This window comes from Megalobrama amblycephala, linkage group LG19 (assembly GCF_018812025.1).
Source record: "Megalobrama amblycephala isolate DHTTF-2021 linkage group LG19, ASM1881202v1, whole genome shotgun sequence".
NCBI classification, from domain to species: Eukaryota; Metazoa; Chordata; class Actinopteri; order Cypriniformes; family Xenocyprididae; genus Megalobrama; species Megalobrama amblycephala.
In genome coordinates, this window is record NC_063062.1 from 37,662,385 (window position 1) to 37,683,892 (window position 21,508).

Sequence of the window (21,508 nt, forward strand, 5' to 3'; positions counted from 1 at the left end):
GCATTGGAACGTATTTTGGCAACTTGCGAAAACATTCCAACAGACACGTCTTTCCTATGAGACCAGGTTGGAATAAGGACTCAAATACTGGACTGACAACTGTATTCTACTGCTGTGTGAACGTGACCATATTCACATGCTTCGGACAGTCATGAAAACACAGCACACTGTATGAACAGTAGGCTATGCTTTAACGTTTGAGGGGAAAAGTGACAAATGGTGACAGAAAATGTGATTCTTTCAATTTCATTCTTTATAGTCCGAAAAGTTCGTTCAGTATAAAATTGGTAGTACTGTTTGCAAAGTGTAAAGCCCTGCGTATACTTTGTTTTTTACATGCACAGTCGAATGCACAACCTTGCAAAGCATACTTCATTTGAATCGTACGCATAGACAGGCGTTCAACGTTTTGAGCAATATCTCGCCACGAGTTACAACCCATGTAAATATATTTGTATTCTTTCATGCTAGAGTTGTAATAATGAGGGTACTTTCTAATCTCTTCACACAATCTCTCGTCTATGTATTCCTCCATCTTTGCTGTAGCTTGCATGTGTTCCGTTCTGTTCTGTTTAAGCAGTTTTTCTTTGACTACCTTGTGAATCGATGCCCCCAGGGCACGGCTGCCACCTTGTGGATAAACTAATTACTGGAAAAAAAATTAAATGCGCATATGCGACCTGTGCGTACAAAGTACACACGGTTACAAAAATCCAGCGGTGCAAGTACAGTGTGCGTGTACTCTTCTGATGAAGAAATTTGCATTACTGTACGCTGACCCTCGTGTACGCATAAAAAGTGTTGTATACTTTGGGGCTTTAAGGTGATGATAAACAGGGCAACATTTTGAGCAATGTTGCGGAGTGATGTTGTGGCATGAGAATGGGCAACAAATTTCAATCTAAAGTAACCAGATAGCTTTAACCCAGGATTCTGTTTACCTGGGGTTTAGAATGACCCAGGGTTAACTAGTTCAAGTGTGAAAAGCCAGTCTGTGTAGCAGAATTGTACCTGGAAGCAAAGTTCCTATTTTTGTCAAAGCATGTTGAAAGTTTTATATCTTCAGTTTTCAGTGTAAGTGGTCTTAGAAATAATGGACACTATTTTCTTCCTTAATCTCTATTTATGTAGACTGCACATTTTGACACCACACCTTTCTGCATTTCAGTCTAACGGGCCCAGTCAGCACCAGGTGGAGTCCCACATCAGGAAGAAGCTTGACTCTCTGATGAAAGAGTCTCAGATCGGGGACAAAGAGGACACCGACAGTTTCTCCATCCGAGCGCTGCTCCGTGCCACCCATGAGGGCCTCCAAAGAAACCTGCGCAAGGTAACATGCTCTTTGTAACTCTGAAATTCTGTGTAGAGATATTATGATGCAAGAAGCTGTTCTTAAAACAGTAAAGTACAAACCCATCTCAGTCCCTACTATTAGAGGCAGCTCTAAAGAAAGAAAGAAACAGACAAAAACAGAGAAAAGAATTAAATAGCTAATCAGCTCTCACACATTAGTCTTGCAATCCAGAAAAAGACACGGAGCATCCCTTAATTAGCATTCGTTCTGCCTCTCTTCTTGCCCTATTATTAGACTTTGCGCTCTCTAAACATTCATTTTGATGTGCCGTTTGTAATGCACAGAGGGATTTTCTCTCCCCTCCAGTGTTCCTGCTTAATATTTATGGAAAAAAAACAGAACCGTTGAGCAGGCGCTCAAATTCAGAGTCTGTCTGGAGATGATTTTAAGTTAATGTTGTACTAATTTTATGCATGACTGCATGTAAAAACGTCTCTCTCTGTCCATGCGTGACCGCAAATACTCATTTGAATACATTCTGACGCTCAAATGTTTGAGTTAGAATTAGATGCATTTAAAAGGACCAGTTCAATCACAAAATGGGAAATAAAACATCATTTACTAACCCTCATGTTATTTCAAACTCATTTATAAAACAAACGTGTGGAAGAAAATTGGGTGTACATTCATTTCCACACAAAACTGCATTTATCAGTATGTACGTGAGCTGAGCGGTGGCTACGATCAAATCTCATGTCAAGTCTCAGCTTGTGTATGCAAGTGAACTTAGCATGATCTGGTGAAGAATTATAATGAGAGCATTTTGTTCATTTAGATTGATGTTGAGTTCATTTAATCCAGAAAATTGGGTTGTTTATTTAACACAGCATAATGTGTTGATTCATTTTTACTATAATACTAGCTTATCTTTTTTGCTTCATACATGAATTAATGTTTACATATTAACTTAAATCCTCTAAACTTTTTTAAATACTCCACACAGCCACTTGTTTGCACAATAATTCCTTTATTCTCGTTTAACAAATATTAGATGGAAAAATTAAACATTTAGAAGTAATTCAAATGTAATCGACCAGTCTCTGTTGTCCTGTTTCCACCTTAACGCCGCTGGATCTTGTGCCGGAGATGGCTCATGTTCGGTGGGGGAACTGCTAACTTCAGACCACCTCCTGCATTTCACTCGTAGCCAAAAAATGCTGTGACCGACACCATAACCTGTCCATAAATAATCAGTGTACACTTCTGAGAACATTTTTAACATCCCAAGTATTTATAACCTGTATCTTTTTGAATAAAATCATTAAATTTTATGCAAGGCATCAGGCTTTTCCATCACACGAAAAGAACGACGCGACACTCGTTTAGGTGGCTCACATCATATGTTGCTTTGCATAAAATTAAACTATATACAGAACAATAATGAATTTTTAGATAAAATAAAACATACACAAACCTGTATTATACCGAAGGCATGCACCAATTTGATGGAACTGCACTGCTCTCTCCTGAAGAGGGTGCAAAAAGCATGTAATAAATAACTCAACCCCTGGGTTGTTACGTCTGACCCAGGAGCTGGGTAACACAAAAACTACCCAAACACTGAGTTGTTACGTCTGACCCAGGATCTGGGTAGCACAAAAACTACCCAAACACTGGGTTGTTACGTCTGACCCAAGGATCTGGGTAGCACAAAAACTACCCAAACACTGGGTTGTTACGTCTGACCCACGATCTGGGTAACACATAAACTACCTAAACACTGGGTGATTACATCTGACCCAGGAGCTGGGTAACACAAAAACTACCCAAATACTGGGTTGTTACATCTGACCCAGGATCTGGGTAACACAAAATCTACCCAAACACTGGCTTGTTACGTCTGACCCACGATCTGGGTAACACAAAAACTACCCAAACACTGGGTTGTTACATCTGACCCAGGATCTGGGTAACACAAAAACTACCCAAACACTGGGTTGTTACGTCTGACCCAGGATCTGGGTAACACAAAAACTACCCAAACACTGGGTTGTTACATCTGACCCAGGATCTGGGTAACACAAAAACTACCCAAACACTGGGTTGTTACGTCTGACCCAGGATCTGGGTAGCACAAAAACTACCCAAACACTGAGATGTTACGTGTGACCCAGGAGCTGGGTAACACAAAAACTACCCAAACACTGGGTTGTTACGTCTGACCCAGGATCTGGGTAACACAAAAACTACCCAAACACTGGGTTGTTACGTCTGACCCAGGATCTGGGTAACACAAAAACTACCCAAACACTGGGTTGTTACGTCTGACCCAGGAGCTGGGTAACACAAAAACTACCCAAACACTGGGTTGTTACATCTGACCCAGGATCTGGGTAACACAAAAACTACCCAAACACTGGGTTGTTACGTCTGACCCAGGATCTGGGTAACACAAAAACTACCCAAACACTGGGTTGTTACGTCTGACCCAGGATCTGGGTAACACAAAAACTACCCAAACACTGGGTTGTTACGTCTGACCCAGGAGCTGGGTAACACAAAAACTACCCAAACACTGGGTTGTTACGTCTGACCCAGGAGCTGGGTAACACAAAAACTACCCAAACACTGGGTTGTTACGTCTGACCCAGGATCTGGGTAACACAAAAACTACCCAAACACTGGGTTGTTACGTCTGACCCAGGAGCTGGGTAACACAAAACTACCCAAACACTGGGTTGTTACGTCTGACCCAGGAGCTGGGTAACACAAAAACTACCCAAACACTGGGTTGTTACGTCTGACCCAGGATCTGGGTAACACAAAAACTACCCAAACACTGGGTTGTTACGTCTGACCCAGGATCTGGGTAACACAAAAACTACCCAAACACTGGGTTGTTACGTCTGACCCAGGATCTGGGTAACACAAAAACTACCCAAACACTGGGTTGTTACGTCTGACCCAGGATCTGGGTAACACAAAAACTACCCAAACACTGGGTTGTTACGTCTGACCCAGGATCTGGGTAACACAAAAACTACCCAAACACTGGGTTGTTACGTCTGACCCAGGATCTGGGTAACACAAAAACTACCCAAACACTGGGTTGTTACGTCTGACCCAGGATCTGGGTAACACAAAAACTACCCAAACACTGGGTTGTTACGTCTGACCCAGGATCTGGGTAACACAAAAACTACCCAAACACTGGGTTGTTACGTCTGACCCAGGATCTGGGTAACACAAAAACTACCCAAACACTGGGTTGTTACGTCTGACCCAGGATCTGGGTAACACAAAAACTACCCAAACACTGGGTTGTTACGTCTGACCCAGGATCTGGGTAACACAAAAACTACCCAAACACTGGGTTGTTACGTCTGACCCAGGATCTGGGTAACACAAAAACTACCCAAACACTGGGTTGTTACGTCTGACCCAGGATCTGGGTAACACAAAAACTACCCAAACACTGGGTTGTTACGTCTGACCCAGGATCTGGGTAACACAAAAACTACCCAAACACTGGGTTGTTACGTCTGACCCAGGATCTGGGTAACACAAAAACTACCCAAACACTGGGTTGTTACGTCTGACCCAGGAGCTGGGTAACACAAAAACTACCCAAACACTGGGTTGTTACGTCTGACCCAGGATCTGGGTAACACAAAAACTACCCAAACACTGGGTTGTTACGTCTGACCCAGGATCTGGGTAACACAAAAACTACCCAAACACTGGGTTGTTACGTCTGACCCAGGATCTGGGTAACACAAAAACTACCCAAACACTGGGTTGTTACGTCTGACCCAGGATCTGGGTAACACAAAAACTACCCAAACACTGGGTTGTTACGTCTGACCCAGGATCTGGGTAACACAAAAACTACCCAAACACTGGGTTGTTACGTCTGACCCAGGATCTGGGTAACACAAAAACTACCCAAACACTGGGTTGTTACGTCTGACCCAGGATCTGGGTAACACAAAAACTACCCAAACACTGGGTTGTTACGTCTGACCCAGGATCTGGGTAACACAAAAACTACCCAAACACTGGGTTGTTACGTCTGACCCAGGATCTGGGTAACACAAAAACTACCCAAACACTGGGTTGTTACGTCTGACCCAGGATCTGGGTAACACAAAAACTACCCAAACACTGGGTTGTTACGTCTGACCCAGGATCTGGGTAACACAAAAACTACCCAAACACTGGGTTGTTACGTCTGACCCAGGATCTGGGTAACACAAAAACTACCCAAACACTGGGTTGTTACGTCTGACCCAGGATCTGGGTAACACAAAAACTACCCAAACACTGGGTTGTTACGTCTGACCCAGGATCTGGGTAACACAAAAACTACCCAAACACTGGGTTGTTACGTCTGACCCAGGATCTGGGTAACACAAAAACTACCCAAACACTGGGTTGTTACGTCTGACCCAGGATCTGGGTAACACAAAAACTACCCAAACACTGGGTTGTTACGTCTGACCCAGGAGCTGGGTAACACAAAAACTACCCAAACACTGGGTTGTTACGTCTGACCCAGGAGCTGGGTAACACAAAAACTACCCAAACACTGGGTTGTTACGTCTGACCCAGGATCTGGGTAACACAAAAACTACCCAAACACTGGGTTGTTACGTCTGACCCAGGATCTGGGTAACACAAAAACTACCCAAACACTGGGTTGTTACGTCTGACCCAGGAGCTGGGTAACACAAAAACTACCCAAACACTGGGTTGTTACATCTGACCCAGGATCTGGGTAACACAAAAACTACCCAAACACTGGGTTGTTACGTCTGACCCAGGATCTGGGTAACACAAAAACTACCCAAACACTGGGTTGTTACGTCTGACCCAGGATCTGGGTAACACAAAAACTACCCAAACACTGGGTTGTTACGTCTGACCCAGGATCTGGGTAACACAAAAACTACCCAAACACTGGGTTGTTACGTCTGACCCAGGATCTGGGTAACACAAAAACTACCCAAACACTGGGTTGTTACGTCTGACCCAGGATCTGGGTAACACAAAAACTACCCAAACACTGGGTTGTTACGTCTGACCCAGGATCTGGGTAACACAAAAACTACCCAAACACTGGGTTGTTACATCTGACCCAGGATCTGGGTAACACAAAAACTACCCAAACACTGGGTTGTTACGTCTGACCCAGGATCTGGGTAACACAAAAACTACCCAAACACTGGGTTGTTACGTCTGACCCAGGATCTGGGTAACAAAAACTACCCAAACACTGGGTTGTTACGTCTGACCCAGGATCTGGGTAACACAAAAACTACCCAAACACTGGGTTGTTACGTCTGACCCAGGAGCTGGGTAACACAAAATCTACCCAAACACTGGGTTGTTACGTCTGACCCAGGAGCTGGGTAACACAAAAACTACCCAAACACTGGGTTGTTACGTCTGACCCAGGAGCTGGGTAACACAAAAACTACCCAAACACTGGGTTGTTACGTCTGATCCAGGATCTGGGTAACACAAAAACTACCCAAACACTGGGTTGTTACGTCTGACCCAGGATCTGGGTAACACAAAAACTACCCAAACACTGGGTTGTTACGTCTGACCCAGGATCTGGGTAACACAAAAACTACCCAAACACTGGGTTGTTACGTCTGACCCAGGATCTGGGTAACACAAAAACTACCCAAACACTGAGATGTTACGTCTGACCCAGGAGCTGGGTAACACAAAATCTACCCAAACACTGGGTTGTTACGTCTGACCCAGGAGCTGGGTAACACAAAAACTACCCAAATACTGGGTTGTTACGTCTGACCCAGGATCTGGGTAACACAAAAACTACCCAAACACTGGGTTGTTACATCTGACCCAGGATCTGGGTAACACAAAATCTACCCAAACACTGGGTTGTTACGTCTGACCCAGGAGCTGGGTAACACAAAAACTACCCAAATACTGGGTTGTTACATCTGACCCAGGATCTGGGTAACACAAAAACTACCCAAACACTGGGTTGTTACGTCTGACCCAGGATCTGGGTAACACAAAAACTACCCAAACACTGGGTTGTTACGTCTGACCCAGGATCTGGGTAACACAAAAACTACCCAAACACTGGGTTGTTACGTCTGACCCAGGATCTGGGTAACACAAAAACTACCCAAACACTGGGTTGTTACGTCTGACCCAGGATCTGGGTAACACAAAAACTACCCAAACACTGGGTTGTTACGTCTGACCCAGGATCTGAGTAACACAAAAACTACCCAAACACTGAGTTGTTACGTCTGACCCAGGAGCTGGGTAACACAAAAACTACCCAAACACTGGGTTGTTACGTCTGACCCAGGAGCTGGGTAACACAAAAACTACCCAAACACTGGGTTGTTACGTCTGACCCAGGAGCTGGGTAACACAAAAACTACCCAAATACTGGGTTGTTACTTCTGACCCAGGATCTGGGTAACACAAAAACTACCCAAACACTGGGTTGTTACGTCTGACCCACGATCTGGGTAACACAAAAACTACCCAAACACTGGGTTGTTACGTCTGACCCAGGATCGGGGTAACACAAAAACTACCCAAATACTGGGTTGTTACTTCTGACCCAGGATCTGGGTAACACAAAAACTACCCAAACACTGGGTTGTTACGTCTGACCCACGATCTGGGTAACACAAAAACTACCCAAACACTGGGTTGTTACGTCTGACCCAGGATCTGGGTAACACAAAAACTACCCAAACACTGGGTTGTTACGTCTGACCCAAGGATCTGAGTAACACAAAAACTACCCAAACACTGAGATTGTTACGTCTGACCCAAGAGCTGGGTAACACAAAAACTACCCAAACACTGAGTTGTTACATCTGACCCAGGATCGGGGTAAAACAAAAACTACCCAAACACTGGGTTGTTACGTCTGACCCAGGATCGGGGTAACACAAAAACTACCCAAACACTGAGATGTTACGTGTGACCCAAGGAGCTGGGTAACACAAAAACTACCCAAACACTGGGTTGTTACATCTGACCCACGATCTGGGTAAAACAAAAACTACCCAAACACTGGGTTGTTACGTCTGACCCAGGATCGGGGTAACACAAAAACTACCCAAACACTGAGATGTTACGTGTGACCCAGGAGCTGGGTAACACAAAAACTACCCAAACACTGGGTTGTTACATCTGACCCAGGAGCTGGTTAACACAAAAACTACCCAAACATTGAGATGTTACGTGTGACCCAGGAGCTGAGTAACACAAAAACTACCCAAACACTGTGTTGTTACGTCTGACCCAGGAGCTGAGTAACACAAAACCTACCCAAACACTGGGTTGTTACGTCTGACCCAGGATCTGAGTAACACAAAAACTACCCAAACACTGAGATGTTACATCTGACCAAAGAGCTGGGTAACACAAAACCTACCCAAACACTGGGTTGTTACATCTGACCCAGGATCTGGGTAGCACAAAAACTACCCAAACACTGAGATGTTACGTCTGACCCAAGAGCTGGGTAGCACAAAACCTACCCAAACACTGGGGTGTTACATCTAACCCAATAACCCAAAAATGACCCAAAAGGCTCAACCCAGGACTTGGGTATAAAAAATAACCCAAGATTTGTTAGAGTGCATCTATTCATCATCAAACTAAAATCCAGTCAACCAAACATAAATGTTACTGATTAATTTAAATTGTCTACATAATAAATAATAGTTTAGCAACCAAACGTTACATGGGAAATATGGAAACATATTTGGATTCTTGCTGAATGAGAGGTGAGCCCACTGCCGTTTCATTTTCGCTTTAAATAAATTCATTTTGGCTTGACGTGTTGTTAATAATGAATGCCACTATAGCCTAATTTGTGTTTTATTCTATAGTTAAATATGTAATTTAGCAACTTATTTTTCATTATTGTTCTGTTCTGAATATCATTAAATTTAAAGGATTTGTTGTGGAGTGAGAGCCTAGGCTATAGTGTTTATAATGTTCGTAAATGTTTCATTTTATTTAACAGCATTTAATATACATATAAATTAATGTTACTATTTGCAATTACAAGGTTAACAGGTGTTTTTGAAGTAAGATCAATTTCTCTTTCATGAGATTACTTCCTCTTCTTGGCCGGGTTACGTTTCTACGTAAAAGTTCCTAAACCTTGAACTTTTTGGGGCGTGATATTCAAATGACGATTGTTTTAAGCCGCCACATTTATCAACGTACGATCATTGGTACAATGGGATCATCAGCATACGAATGTTTGATAAATCACACGTGAACCCTGTTGTAAGATGATTTCTGTGTTCGTTTCTACGTTAGATTGTTAAATGAGGCCCATTACTTCTATGGAAAGTCCCCATAAAACATGGAAACTCAGTGTGTGTGTGTGTGTGTGTGTGTGTGTGTGTGTGTCTTCCAGAATTCCAAAGATGGCATGAAGAAATCCCAGAGCCGCTCCTTCATCAGCAACCTCAAGCACAAGGTCAGAATAAAGACCTTTTCCGTCTTTCTCCCACTCTCTCTTCTTTTTCTTTCTCTCTTTTCTCAGTCTCTGCTGCGGAATCAGGTCTGACTATCCTACTTCCTGTGTGTCTGCACTGTCAGATGTTACATAAATCTGTCCTTTTTGCTGCCCAGAGGCAGAAGGATTTGAAGAATAATCGCTATTGATTTACTGAAGTGTGGAACAGATCATAAAAATGCATCAGTCATCCTGATCAGTTATCAGAGGGTCTATTTATTTTAAGCATACATTTACTGAGGTTATATAACAAAATACATACATTGATTTAGCACAACTGTTGACTTGTTATCTGATAGTCACTAGATCATATGTGATTGTGTATATGCATAATGACAGCTCTGAGCTCTGGAGGCATTCTCATATTTCATTGTCTGCATAAAAACACTCAGCGTCTCTTATATTGAATGTGGTCGGTGTGTAATTCAACACCTCAATAGCAAATCAATGAAGAGAGTAAACAAGGCTTGTGGTCATTGCTCTGTAAGTTTGATCATTGGATATTGTACTGGGCTGTCTACACTTTATTGATTTTTTATTAAAATGCAATCAGGGTTGTGTTGCGGTTTCTCTTCTCCTGTAGATCACGTCCGTCATTCCTACAGGAGGTGGGCAGGCACGTCTCTCATGTGTGCGTGATATTTCCTCCCACTCTCGACGTTTGTCTGTGTGTGTGTTTATGAGGTCTCAAAGGTTCTTCTTTTGTTAGTAATGAGCTTAAAGCCTATAATTACTGTAGCTGTTATACATGGCTCCTCATGGCCCTAAAAAAGTTACATGATTTGGACGCTAGTCACGCCTGGCAAGTATTAATCCACAAACTCATGTGGTTATGTTAAGCATGCCCTTTAAAAGGGCCAGTGCTATTCTGTTCCTCTCTGTTGTGTGTAGGAGGAATTTCATTACCTCCCATCCAAAGGAAAGAAATAAACATTCACTCCATGTACTTATTTAGCGTGCTGTGCGTGTGTGTCTGTGTTTCCACAGAGGCACTCCAAGTCAAGGCTGAAATGTCAGAGCGTTGAAACAGATGATGACGGGCAGCAGGAACCATCAGGTGGACAATTCAACAGGTTTGTCTGTCTGTATATCTGTCTTTTTGGTGGATAATGCACATTTTCTGTTTATTAACTCTTTCCCTGCCAGCGTAAAAAAAAAAAATAGTTGCCAGTCAGCGCCTGCATTTTTTTTTTAGCTTTTTCACAAAACTTTCATGGCCTCCAGAATATTTTGTTAAATGAATATTTGAACACATAATATGTGACCCTGGACCACAAAACCAGTCATAAGACTCAATTTTTTGAAAATGAGATTTACATCATCTGAAAGCTTTCCATTGATGTATGGTTTGTTAGGATAGGACAATACAGTGGGTACGGAAAGTATTCAGACCCCCTTAAATTTTTCACTCTTTGTTATATTGCAGCCATTTGCTAAAATCATTTAAGTTCATTTTTTTCCTCATTAATGTACACACAGCACCCCATATTGACAGAAAAACACAGAATTGTTGACATTTTTGCAGATTTATTAAAAAAGAAAAACTGAAATATCACATGGTCCTAAGTATTCAGACCCTTTGCTGTGACACTCATATATTTAACTCAGGTGCTGTCCATTTCTTCTGATCATCCTTGAGATGGTTCTGCACCTTCATTTGAGTCCAGCTGTGTTTGATTATACTGATTGGACTTGATTAGGAAAGCCACACACCTGTCTATATAAGACCTTAGAGCTCACAGTGCATGTCAGAGCAAATGAGAATCATGAGGTCAAAGGAACTGCCTGAAGAGCTCAGAGACAGAATTGTGGCAAGGCACAGATCTGGCCAAGGTTACAAAAACATTTCTGCTGCACTTAAGGTTCCTAAGAGCACAGCGGCCTCCATAATCCTTAAATAGAAGATGTTTCGGATGACCAGAACCCTTCCTAGAGCTGGCCGTCTGGCCAAACTGAGCTATCGGGGGAGAAGAGCCTTGGTGAGAGAGGTAAAGAAGAACCCAAAGATCACTGTGGCTGAGCTCCAGAGATGCAGTCGGGAGATGGGAGAAAGTTGTAGAAAGTCAACCATCACTGCAGCCCTCCACCAGACGGGGCTTTATGGCAGAGTGGCCCGACGGAAGCCTCTCCTCAGTGCAAGACACATGAAAGCCCACATGGAGTTTGCCAAGATGGTGAGAAATAAGATTCTCTGGTCTGATGAGACCAAGATAGAACTTTTTGGCCTTAATTCTAAACGGTTTGTGTGGAGAAAACCAGGCACTGCTCATCACCTGTCCAATACAGTCCCAACAGTGAAGCATGGTGGTGGCAGCATCATGCTGTGGGGGTGTTTTTCAGCTGCAGGGACAGGACGACTGGTTGCAATTGAGGGAAAGATGAATGCGGCCAAGTACAGGGATATCCTGGACGAAAACCTTCTACAGAGTGCTCAGGACCTCAGACTGGGCTGAAGGTTTACCTTCCAACAAGACAATGACCCTAAGCACACAGCTAAAATAACGAAGGAGTGGCTTCACAACAACTCTGTGACTGTTCTTGAATGGCCCAGCCAGAGCCCTGACTTAAACCCAATTGAGCATCTCTGGAGAGACCTAAAAATGGCTGTCCACCAACGTTTACCATCCAACCTGACAGAACTGGAGAGGATCTGCAAGGAGGAATGGCAGAGGATCCCCAAATCCAGGTGTGAAAAACTTGTTGCATCTTTCCCAAAAAGACTCATGGCTGTATTAGATCAAAAGGGTGCTTCTACTAAATACTGAGCAAAGGGTCTGAATACTTAGGACCATGTGATATTTCAGTTTTTTTTTTTAAATAAATCTGCAAAAATGTCAACAATTCTGTGTTTTTCTGTCAATATGGGGTGCTGTGTGTACATTAATGAGGAAAAAAAAAGAACTTAAATGATTTTAGCAAATGGCTGCAATATAACAAAGAGTGAAAAATTTAAGGGGGTACCCACTGTGTGTATATATATATATATATATATATATATATATATATATATATAATTAAGAAACTTTATAATAATATATATAATAAATCATTGTGTTCTCACGGTTTTGAACAGTATTACCTCTAAAAAATGCTGGGTTAACCCAGTGGTTGGGTTAAATGTGCTGGACAGTTTTATTTAATCCAACTATTGTTTAAAAATTGCTATATGTCTGGCTTAAAATGAACCCAAAATAAAATAAAAAATCAGAAACATAATTACTAGAGGCAACAGTGATAATCAAAAGATGAACATTTATTAATAAACAATTTAATAAATGTTTATTGTTTAATTATTATTATTCATTGAACTTATTAATAAATGTTAATGTCCAACATATTTTGGGTTCATTCATTTTATGCAATCAATATATTAATTTCTAAACAATTGTTGAGTTAAATAAAACACCCCAGCACATTGGGCAAACATTTAACCCATTTAACCCTGGGTTAAAACAACCCAATCGCTGGGTTTGTCCATTTTCAACCCAACTTGGGTTGTTTTTAACCCAACATTTTTACAGTATTGTATATCAGCTACCAGCACCAGTATTATCTGACTCTCCATCTGAATTCCACTGCAGTCTTTACTGTTTGCCAGTCTTTTTATCCTCCTTTATTCGAGCTAGAAGTGGGCCATGGCCCTAGGTCTTTTCATGATGCTGCTCGAGCACTAAAAGATAAACCTAAAGTACATGTGTTCAAGCATGAAAATAAGAGAGGGAGACGAAACAACTGAAATGCTAATGTGTAGTGGCCTAGGTCAGAGAATGAATATCACATTGAGCATAACTGGTCAGTGATGAAAGGCCGACAACCTGCAAGATCACATGATCACAAGCACTGAGTACTAGGTCAAAAGCAAAAGCGTCACTCCACCACTGCGATCCAGACACCTGAATCAGCTCCTCTTCATCATTTCATCATCATTTAATGAATTACTGCTGCCATGATTGTACAGACATTTCATAAAATCACAAAATAGATTGACAAATTACCTGGAAAATAGAGCTGAGTTTTGTGAATAAACCTCTGTAATGAGCCTAATTTACATAGGAGACATGTTTGTGCTGAAGAGATTTATATTGAAATGCACTGACATATCCGCAAGCACATGGCACAAGTGTTTCGTAGATTCACCCCATAATGTGGCAGTCATGAAGGGATTGTTAGTGTCTTATGTTAATGAGAATTTGCCATCATTTGTATGCTTAATGGGCTGCATTAACACCATGAGGAAAGTCATTTGTAATGAAACCGTCACTCTGCAAGGGGCTTTTCTTATCTTTAATTTTCCTAGTCTAGGATGCAGTGATTGATTTAACAGGGTGCTGTTAGCGTTTGAGCTTAAATCTGGATCTCAAACCTCACTGCAAATGAAGTGTTTGAAGATGCATTGCATAATCAGTTATGAGGACATTTTCATTCGTTTATCTTATCTGAAAGCAAAAGTTTGGGATCTGTAAGATTTTTTTTAATGTCTTTTTTAAGTCTCTTATGCTCACCGAAGCTGCATTTATTTGATTAAAAAAAATACAGAAAAAATTAGTGAAATATTATTACAATTTAAAATAATTCTTTTCTATGTGAATATATTTTAAAATGTAATTTATTTCTGTGATCAAAGCGGAATTTTCAGCATCATTACTCCAGTCTTCAGTGTCACATGATCCTTCAGAAATCATTCTAATATGCTGATTTGCTGCTCAAAAAACATTTCTTATTAATATTAATGTTGAAAACAGTTGTGCTGCTTAATATTTTTATGGAAACTATAATAAAAAAAATTGGAGCAAAGTCATTATATCTGACACACTTTCTATATTTTGCTGTTTCTGTCTTTAGAGGTGGGAGGAGAAGGAAAACGATAAAGCTGAGTAGAGATCTATCAGATCTGGTGCTCTTCACCAACTCTGTGGCCTCTCAGGAGTGTTTAGATGAGGGTGAGAAATTTTTCCTAATTATTATACCTATTGTTGATCCAAATATATATATTAGGGATGCACGATATATCGGCCACCATATCAGTATCAGTCGATATATGTTCATTTTTAATGTTATCATTATTTTAATGTTGCCACTATGGTTTTGAATTGCTTGAAATATGATTAGAGTCACTTCAAAAAGGAAAAAAAGTGCAATATACAGCACAAGTCTGTCATATAGGTTACATAATATTATAATGAGAACATTATAATTCTGTACTTGGGACATGGTGAGACTTTTGTTTTTGTAATCAGGCTCTCAAAAATTATATAAAATGTTGGATTTAGATTTATTGTCCAATGTATCGGTTATCGGCTTTGAAATATAAAGAATTATCGGTTATCGTTATCGGCCAAAATGTTCATATCAGTGCATCCCTAATATATATATATATATATATATATATATATATATATATATATATATATATATATATATATATATATATATATATATATGCATCTAACCCAGACTTTCTCACACCTTCTCTCTCAGGATCGCCCTTTAATGTTCTGTCATTTAGCGAGACACGAGCTCAGCACCTGGTGCACCATCGATCTGAGCGCTTCCTGACTTTTAACCAACAACAGCTCTCTCGGATCTATCCCTCTGCCTACCGGATCGACTCCAGCAACTTCAACCCACAGACGTACTGGAATGTTGGTTGCCAACTAGGTGAGGAAACACATGCAGATAGATGTCCACACATAAATAAACGGACACTCATAAATTCATATACATACAAACATGCATACATGCAAAAACTCTCTGTTATTGTTATGCATGATTTCAACTGCCCCATTCAATTATGTAAGAATACTGAAATTAATAATCAATATCCGAGTCACTCATATATCTGCATATGCAAATTAGGTTAAACATTTTAATTTATTATATATCTTATACATATTCAGGATTTATCCATAAAGAAACTTTTCACTGATTTCCAGTGATTTTTTGTAAGCTCACTTACTGATATTGCTTGTAAAAATTTAGATCCATAATATCCAAATGCACCTCTGACCCCCTTGTGTGAGTGTATTTGCACATGCGGTGTGTTTTAGCATGTATGTTCCCTGCCGCACGTCATCTGGGTCTTGGTTGTGTGGACAAATTGACAAGCTAGCCCACTTGTGCATTCTGCATGTGTAAAGTCATTTAGGAAAATGCACGTACGCAATTTTCACATGCACACACAAGCACTATTCAAAAGAGTGACAAAGCTTTTACACAGACAAACACACATGCAATGGGGTCCAAACGTCAGAGACTTACTAGAGAAAGTGCATTTGTTTTGCATTTTTGTTCAAATTTGAAAAATATATATATATAAAGAAGGATTTTATGCTCAACAAGACTGCATTTATTTGATTAAAAAAATAAAGTAAAAACAGTAATATTGTGAAATATTTTTACAATTTAAAATAGCTATTTTCTATGTGAATATATGTTAAAATATAATTTATTCCAGTGATCAAAGCTGAATTTTCAGCATCATTACTCCAGTCTTCAGTGTCACATGATCCTTCAGAAATCATTCTAATATGATGATTTGCTGCTCAAGAAACAAAATATTTTAGTGAAAACTGATATTTTTCAGCATTCTTTAATGCATTGAAGTTTAAAAAAAATAGAACAGTATTTATTTGAAACAGAAATCTTTTGTAATTTTATAATGCCTTTACTGTCACTTTTCATGAATCATCCTTGCTGAAGATAATCATAAATTAACCTGTGTGTGTGTGTGTGTGTGTGTGTGTGTGTGTGTGCCATCATAAGGGTCCAATAAACAAGAGCAAATTGGAACTTGTGGAGCCGCAGCTGAGTTCTGCACCCTGATTGTTTATTGAATAAAATGTTTACCAGGCCATGATGAAACTTCATAGTTTGTTAGCCATCCAGTTTATTTAGCTTTACACAGCTGAATAAATACATGAAATTACTTCCTAGAATAAAGTCATGACTAGATGAAGGAAGGATGGAGAAGTAAGGAAAAACAGAAGTGAGGAAAAATACGGTTTGTCTTTTGCTTAACCCACAGTGGCTTTAAACTACCAGACGGAGGGTCGTATGATGCAGTTGAACAGAGCCAAGTTCATGGTGAATGGAGGCAGTGGCTACGTGCTCAAACCCGGCCCCATGTGTAAAGGTACACAAATGCATTCAAAGTACTGTTCAATCACAATATAGGATGACTATGCTTTATCACTATAGTTAAGAGTCTTGAAAATCTGTACCAGGCGCCTTTAACCCACTGAATGATGATCCGCTCCCTGCAAATCCTAAGAAACAGCTGGTGATAAAAATCATTAGTGGACAGCAGCTGCCCAAACCTCCGGATTCAATGCTGGGAGACCGTGGAGAGGTAAGCAGGTGCCTCCTAACTGGACATTTCCTATGTACTATTAATGCAATTAATATATCTGACGCTTGTGGACTTCATTCACAGATCATTGATCCTTTCGTTGAGGTGGAGATTATTGGTCTTCCGGCTGATTGCTGTAAAGAACAGACCAGGGTTGTGGATGATAATGGTATGGCTTCATGTGAACTTATTTGAACAGAAGGAAGGTTAGGAGGTGTTGACCTTTGTTAACTTTTGGTGTGATTGGTAATGCAGGATTCAACCCTGTGTGGGAAGAGACTCTGTCCTTCACACTTCACATGCCTGAGGTGGCTCTTGTGCGCTTCCTGGTCTGGGATCACGACCCTATTGGACGAGACTTTGTGGGCCAGAGAACCGTGGCTTTCAGCAGTCTCATGCCAGGTACAAGATATTCTATATGTGGGTGTTTCTTGGACACCTGTGAACATTTAAATTACAACAATTTTGACAATTTAACAATTTTGAAACACAATAATGCATTTAAATATACAGTACATGCAAACAAGGGCAATTATGTGTTTTTTTTTTTTCTGAACTGTCATTTTTTTCTGAATCAGCAAATAATATTTTACCTTTAAACATCACATGTGTCATTTCATCAAAACATGCTCTTCACTGACACTGTTATCTCCTTAGTAAATAAGTGCACTAACTTTTAAAATAACTAGTGGCTGAATTGTTCGTTGAATTATTGTAAGTTATGTAAATCAATTATATGCATTTTAATGAACTATTTAGTGAATTAATTATGCATAATGCAGTGTTTCCCATTAATAACCTTGACTCTGGCAGCCCGCCATAGTCTAATCTGTCCTGCCACAGCTTCATAATAAGCCGAAAGTATTTTAAAACTTCACATAATAACATAAAATGTCTCTAACGTTGTTTTATCCATTGCTTTGGCAAAGTATCTTAACTAACTATAATTGAAAGCGCAATATTATGGAAGCTTGTTTCCGCCACTAAATAAAAAAGGTAAGTGTGACTTTTAATCTCACAATTCTGCCTTTCTTTTCTCAGAATTGTGAGCATATATCTCACACTTCTGACTTAAATAATGATAACATGAAATTACGAGTTATAAAGTCAGAATTGTAAGATATAAACTCGCAATTCTGAGAAAAAATGTCAGTCTTTTTTCCCTCACAATTTTATATCACGCAATTCTGACTTTAAAACTCGCAATTCTGACTTTATATCACTCAATTCTGTCTTTATATGACTTAATTCTGACTTTATATCACTTAATTCTGACTTTATATCACTCAATTCTGTCTTTATATCACTTAATTCTGACTTTATATCACTCAATTCTGTCTTTATATGACTTAATTCCGACTTTATATCACTTAATTCTGACTTTATATCACTCAATTCTGTCTTTATATCACTTAATTCTGACTTTATATCACTTAATTCTGACTTTATATCACTCAATTCTGACTTTATAACTCACAATTCTGACTTTATATCACTTAATTCTGACTTTATAACTAAATTCTGACTTTATATCACTCAATTCTCTTTATATCACTCAATTCTGTCTTTATAACTCACAATTCTGACTTTATATCACATAATTCTGACTTTATATCACTCAATTCTGATTTTATATCTCACAATTCTGACTTTATATCACTCAATTCTGACTTTATATCACTCAATTCTGACTTTATATCACTCAATTCTGACTTTATATCACTTAATTCTGACTTTATATCACTCAATTCTGACTTTATAACTCAATTCTGACTTTATATCTCACAATTCTGACTTTATATCACTCAATTCTGACTTTATATCTCACAATTCTGACTTTATATCACTCAATTCTGACTTTATATCACTTAATTCTGACTTTATATCACTCAATTCTGACTTTATAACTCAATTCTGACTTTATAACTTGCAATTCTGACTTTATAACTCAATTCTGACTTTATAACTCAATTCTGACTTTATATCACTCAATTCTGACTTTATATCACTTAATTCTGACTTTATAACTCAATTCTGACTTTATATCACTTAATTCTGACTTTATAACTTGCAATTCTGACTTTATAACTTGCAATTCTGACTTTATATCACTCAATTCTGACTTTATATCACTTAATTCTGACTTTATAACTCAATTCTGACTTTATATCACTTAATTCTGACTTTATAACTTGCAATTCTGACTTTATAACTTGCAATTCTGACTTTATAACTCAATTCTGACTATATCACTCAATTCTGACTTTATAACTCAATTCTGACTTTATATCACTTAAAGGTGGTACAGAGGATGTTTTCGTCGACTGAGTTTTTGAAATGAGCGTTTGAAATGATACACATTTTACGACTAGCTAAAACATTCTGACTGTGCTCAACATACAGCGATAGTTTCCTGCTCCTGAAGCAGATTTATATACTTTCACATGGAATTTAAACACCGACTGTAATCGCAGAATGAAAGCAACTGGCTCTGACTGGACGTGTTTGAGCGCGATCAGTCATAAGTATCAATTTACATTCATAATCGGCCTTACAATCGTTAAGCCGCGCACACACTTAGTGGATTCATTATGTCGGACTCACCTCATAATCTGCAGTTGTTACTCCTGTCTCCTGACAAAAACATTGCATGCGGCGCATGTAGTGTGGAAAGTTACTGGAGCACGCAGCCGCGCGTCTCTCACAAGGAACGTCATGGCAGTGATTGACAAGCCAGAGGGCCAATCGTTTACGCGATGATCGCGTAAACGATTGGCTGATGTTTTTAAGGCCCTACCTCATGCACAGATGATGTATATTAATAATATTCCTTTCAGTGCACCTAATAAATAGTCTTTTATCACTTAGTAAAGACAGTTTCAAGTAATATTGCAAAAATGTATAAAACAAAACATCCTCTTTAGCACCTTTAATTCTGACTTTATATCACTTAATTCTGACTTTATATCTCGCAATTCTGACTTTATAACTCAATTCTGACTTTATATCACTCAATTTTGACTTTATAACTCAATTCTGACTTTATATCACTTAATTCTGACTTTATAACTCAATTCTGACTTTATATCACTTAATTCTGACTTTGTCACTCAATTCTGACTTTGTCACTCAATTCTGACTTTATAACTCAATTCTGACTTTATATCACTTAATTCTGACTTTATAACTTGCAATTCTGACTTTATAACTCAATTCTGACTTTATAACTCAATTCTGACTTTATATCACTCAATTCTGACTTTATAACTTGCAATTCTGACTTTATAACTCAATTCTGACTTTATAACTCAATTCTGACTTTATATCACTCAATTCTGACTTTATATCACTTAATTCTGACTTTATAACTCAATTCTGACTTTATATCACTTAATTCTGACTTTATAACTTGCAATTCTGACTTTATAACTTGCAATTCTGACTTTATATCACTCAATTCTGACTTTATATCACTTAATTCTGACTTTATAACTCAATTCTGACTTTATATCACTTAATTCTGACTTTATAACTTGCAATTCTGACTTTATAACTTGCAATTCTGACTTTATAACTCAATTCTGACTTTATAACTTGCAATTCTGACTTTATATCACACAATTCTGACTTTATAACTTGCAATTCTGACTTTATATCACTCAATTCTGACTTTATAACTTGCAATTCTGACTTTATAACTCAATTCTGACTTTATATCACTTAATTCTGACTTTATATCACTCAATTCTGACTTTATAACTTGCAATTCTGACTTTATAACTCAATTCTGACTTTATATCACTCAATTCTGACTTTATAACTTGCAATTCTGACTTTATAACTCAATTCTGACTTTATATCACTCAATTCTGACTTTATAACTCAATTCTGACTTTATAACTTGCAATTCTGACTTTATATCACTCAATTCTGACTTTATAACTTGCAATTCTGACTTTATAACTCAATTCTGACTTTATATCACTTAATTCTGACTTTATAACTTGCAATTCTGACTTTATAACTTGCAATTCTGACTTTATATCACTCAATTCTGACTTTATATCACTTAATTCTGACTTTATAACTCAATTCTGACTTTATATCACTTAATTCTGACTTTATAACTTGCAATTCTGACTTTATAACTTGCAATTCTGACTTTATAACTCAATTCTGACTTTATAACTTGCAATTCTGACTTTATATCACACAATTCTGACTTTATATAACTTAATTCTGACTTTATATCACTCAATTCTGTCTTTATATCACTTAATTCTGACTTTATATCACTCAATTCTGTCTTTATATGACTTAA

General features: G+C 38.8%; 1 protein-coding gene across 5 annotated transcripts in view; it reads left to right on the top strand.

Annotated features, from left to right (window-relative positions):
• plch1 (phospholipase C, eta 1) overlaps positions 1–21,508 on the top strand; it is a 119,346-nt gene that overhangs the window by 88,254 nt on the left and 9,584 nt on the right. For all 5 annotated transcript variants that reach the window (XM_048168757.1, XM_048168759.1, XM_048168761.1 and 2 more), the window contains 9 exons: positions 1,169–1,330; positions 9,738–9,800; positions 10,827–10,912; positions 14,682–14,779; positions 15,318–15,497; positions 16,864–16,971; positions 17,063–17,187; positions 17,272–17,356; positions 17,443–17,589. In XM_048168757.1, coding sequence (XP_048024714.1) covers positions 1,169–1,330; positions 9,738–9,800; positions 10,827–10,912; positions 14,682–14,779; positions 15,318–15,497; positions 16,864–16,971; positions 17,063–17,187; positions 17,272–17,356; positions 17,443–17,589 — 1,054 coding nt within the window. The remainder of the gene's footprint in view (positions 1–1,168; positions 1,331–9,737; positions 9,801–10,826; positions 10,913–14,681; positions 14,780–15,317; positions 15,498–16,863; positions 16,972–17,062; positions 17,188–17,271; positions 17,357–17,442; positions 17,590–21,508) is intronic.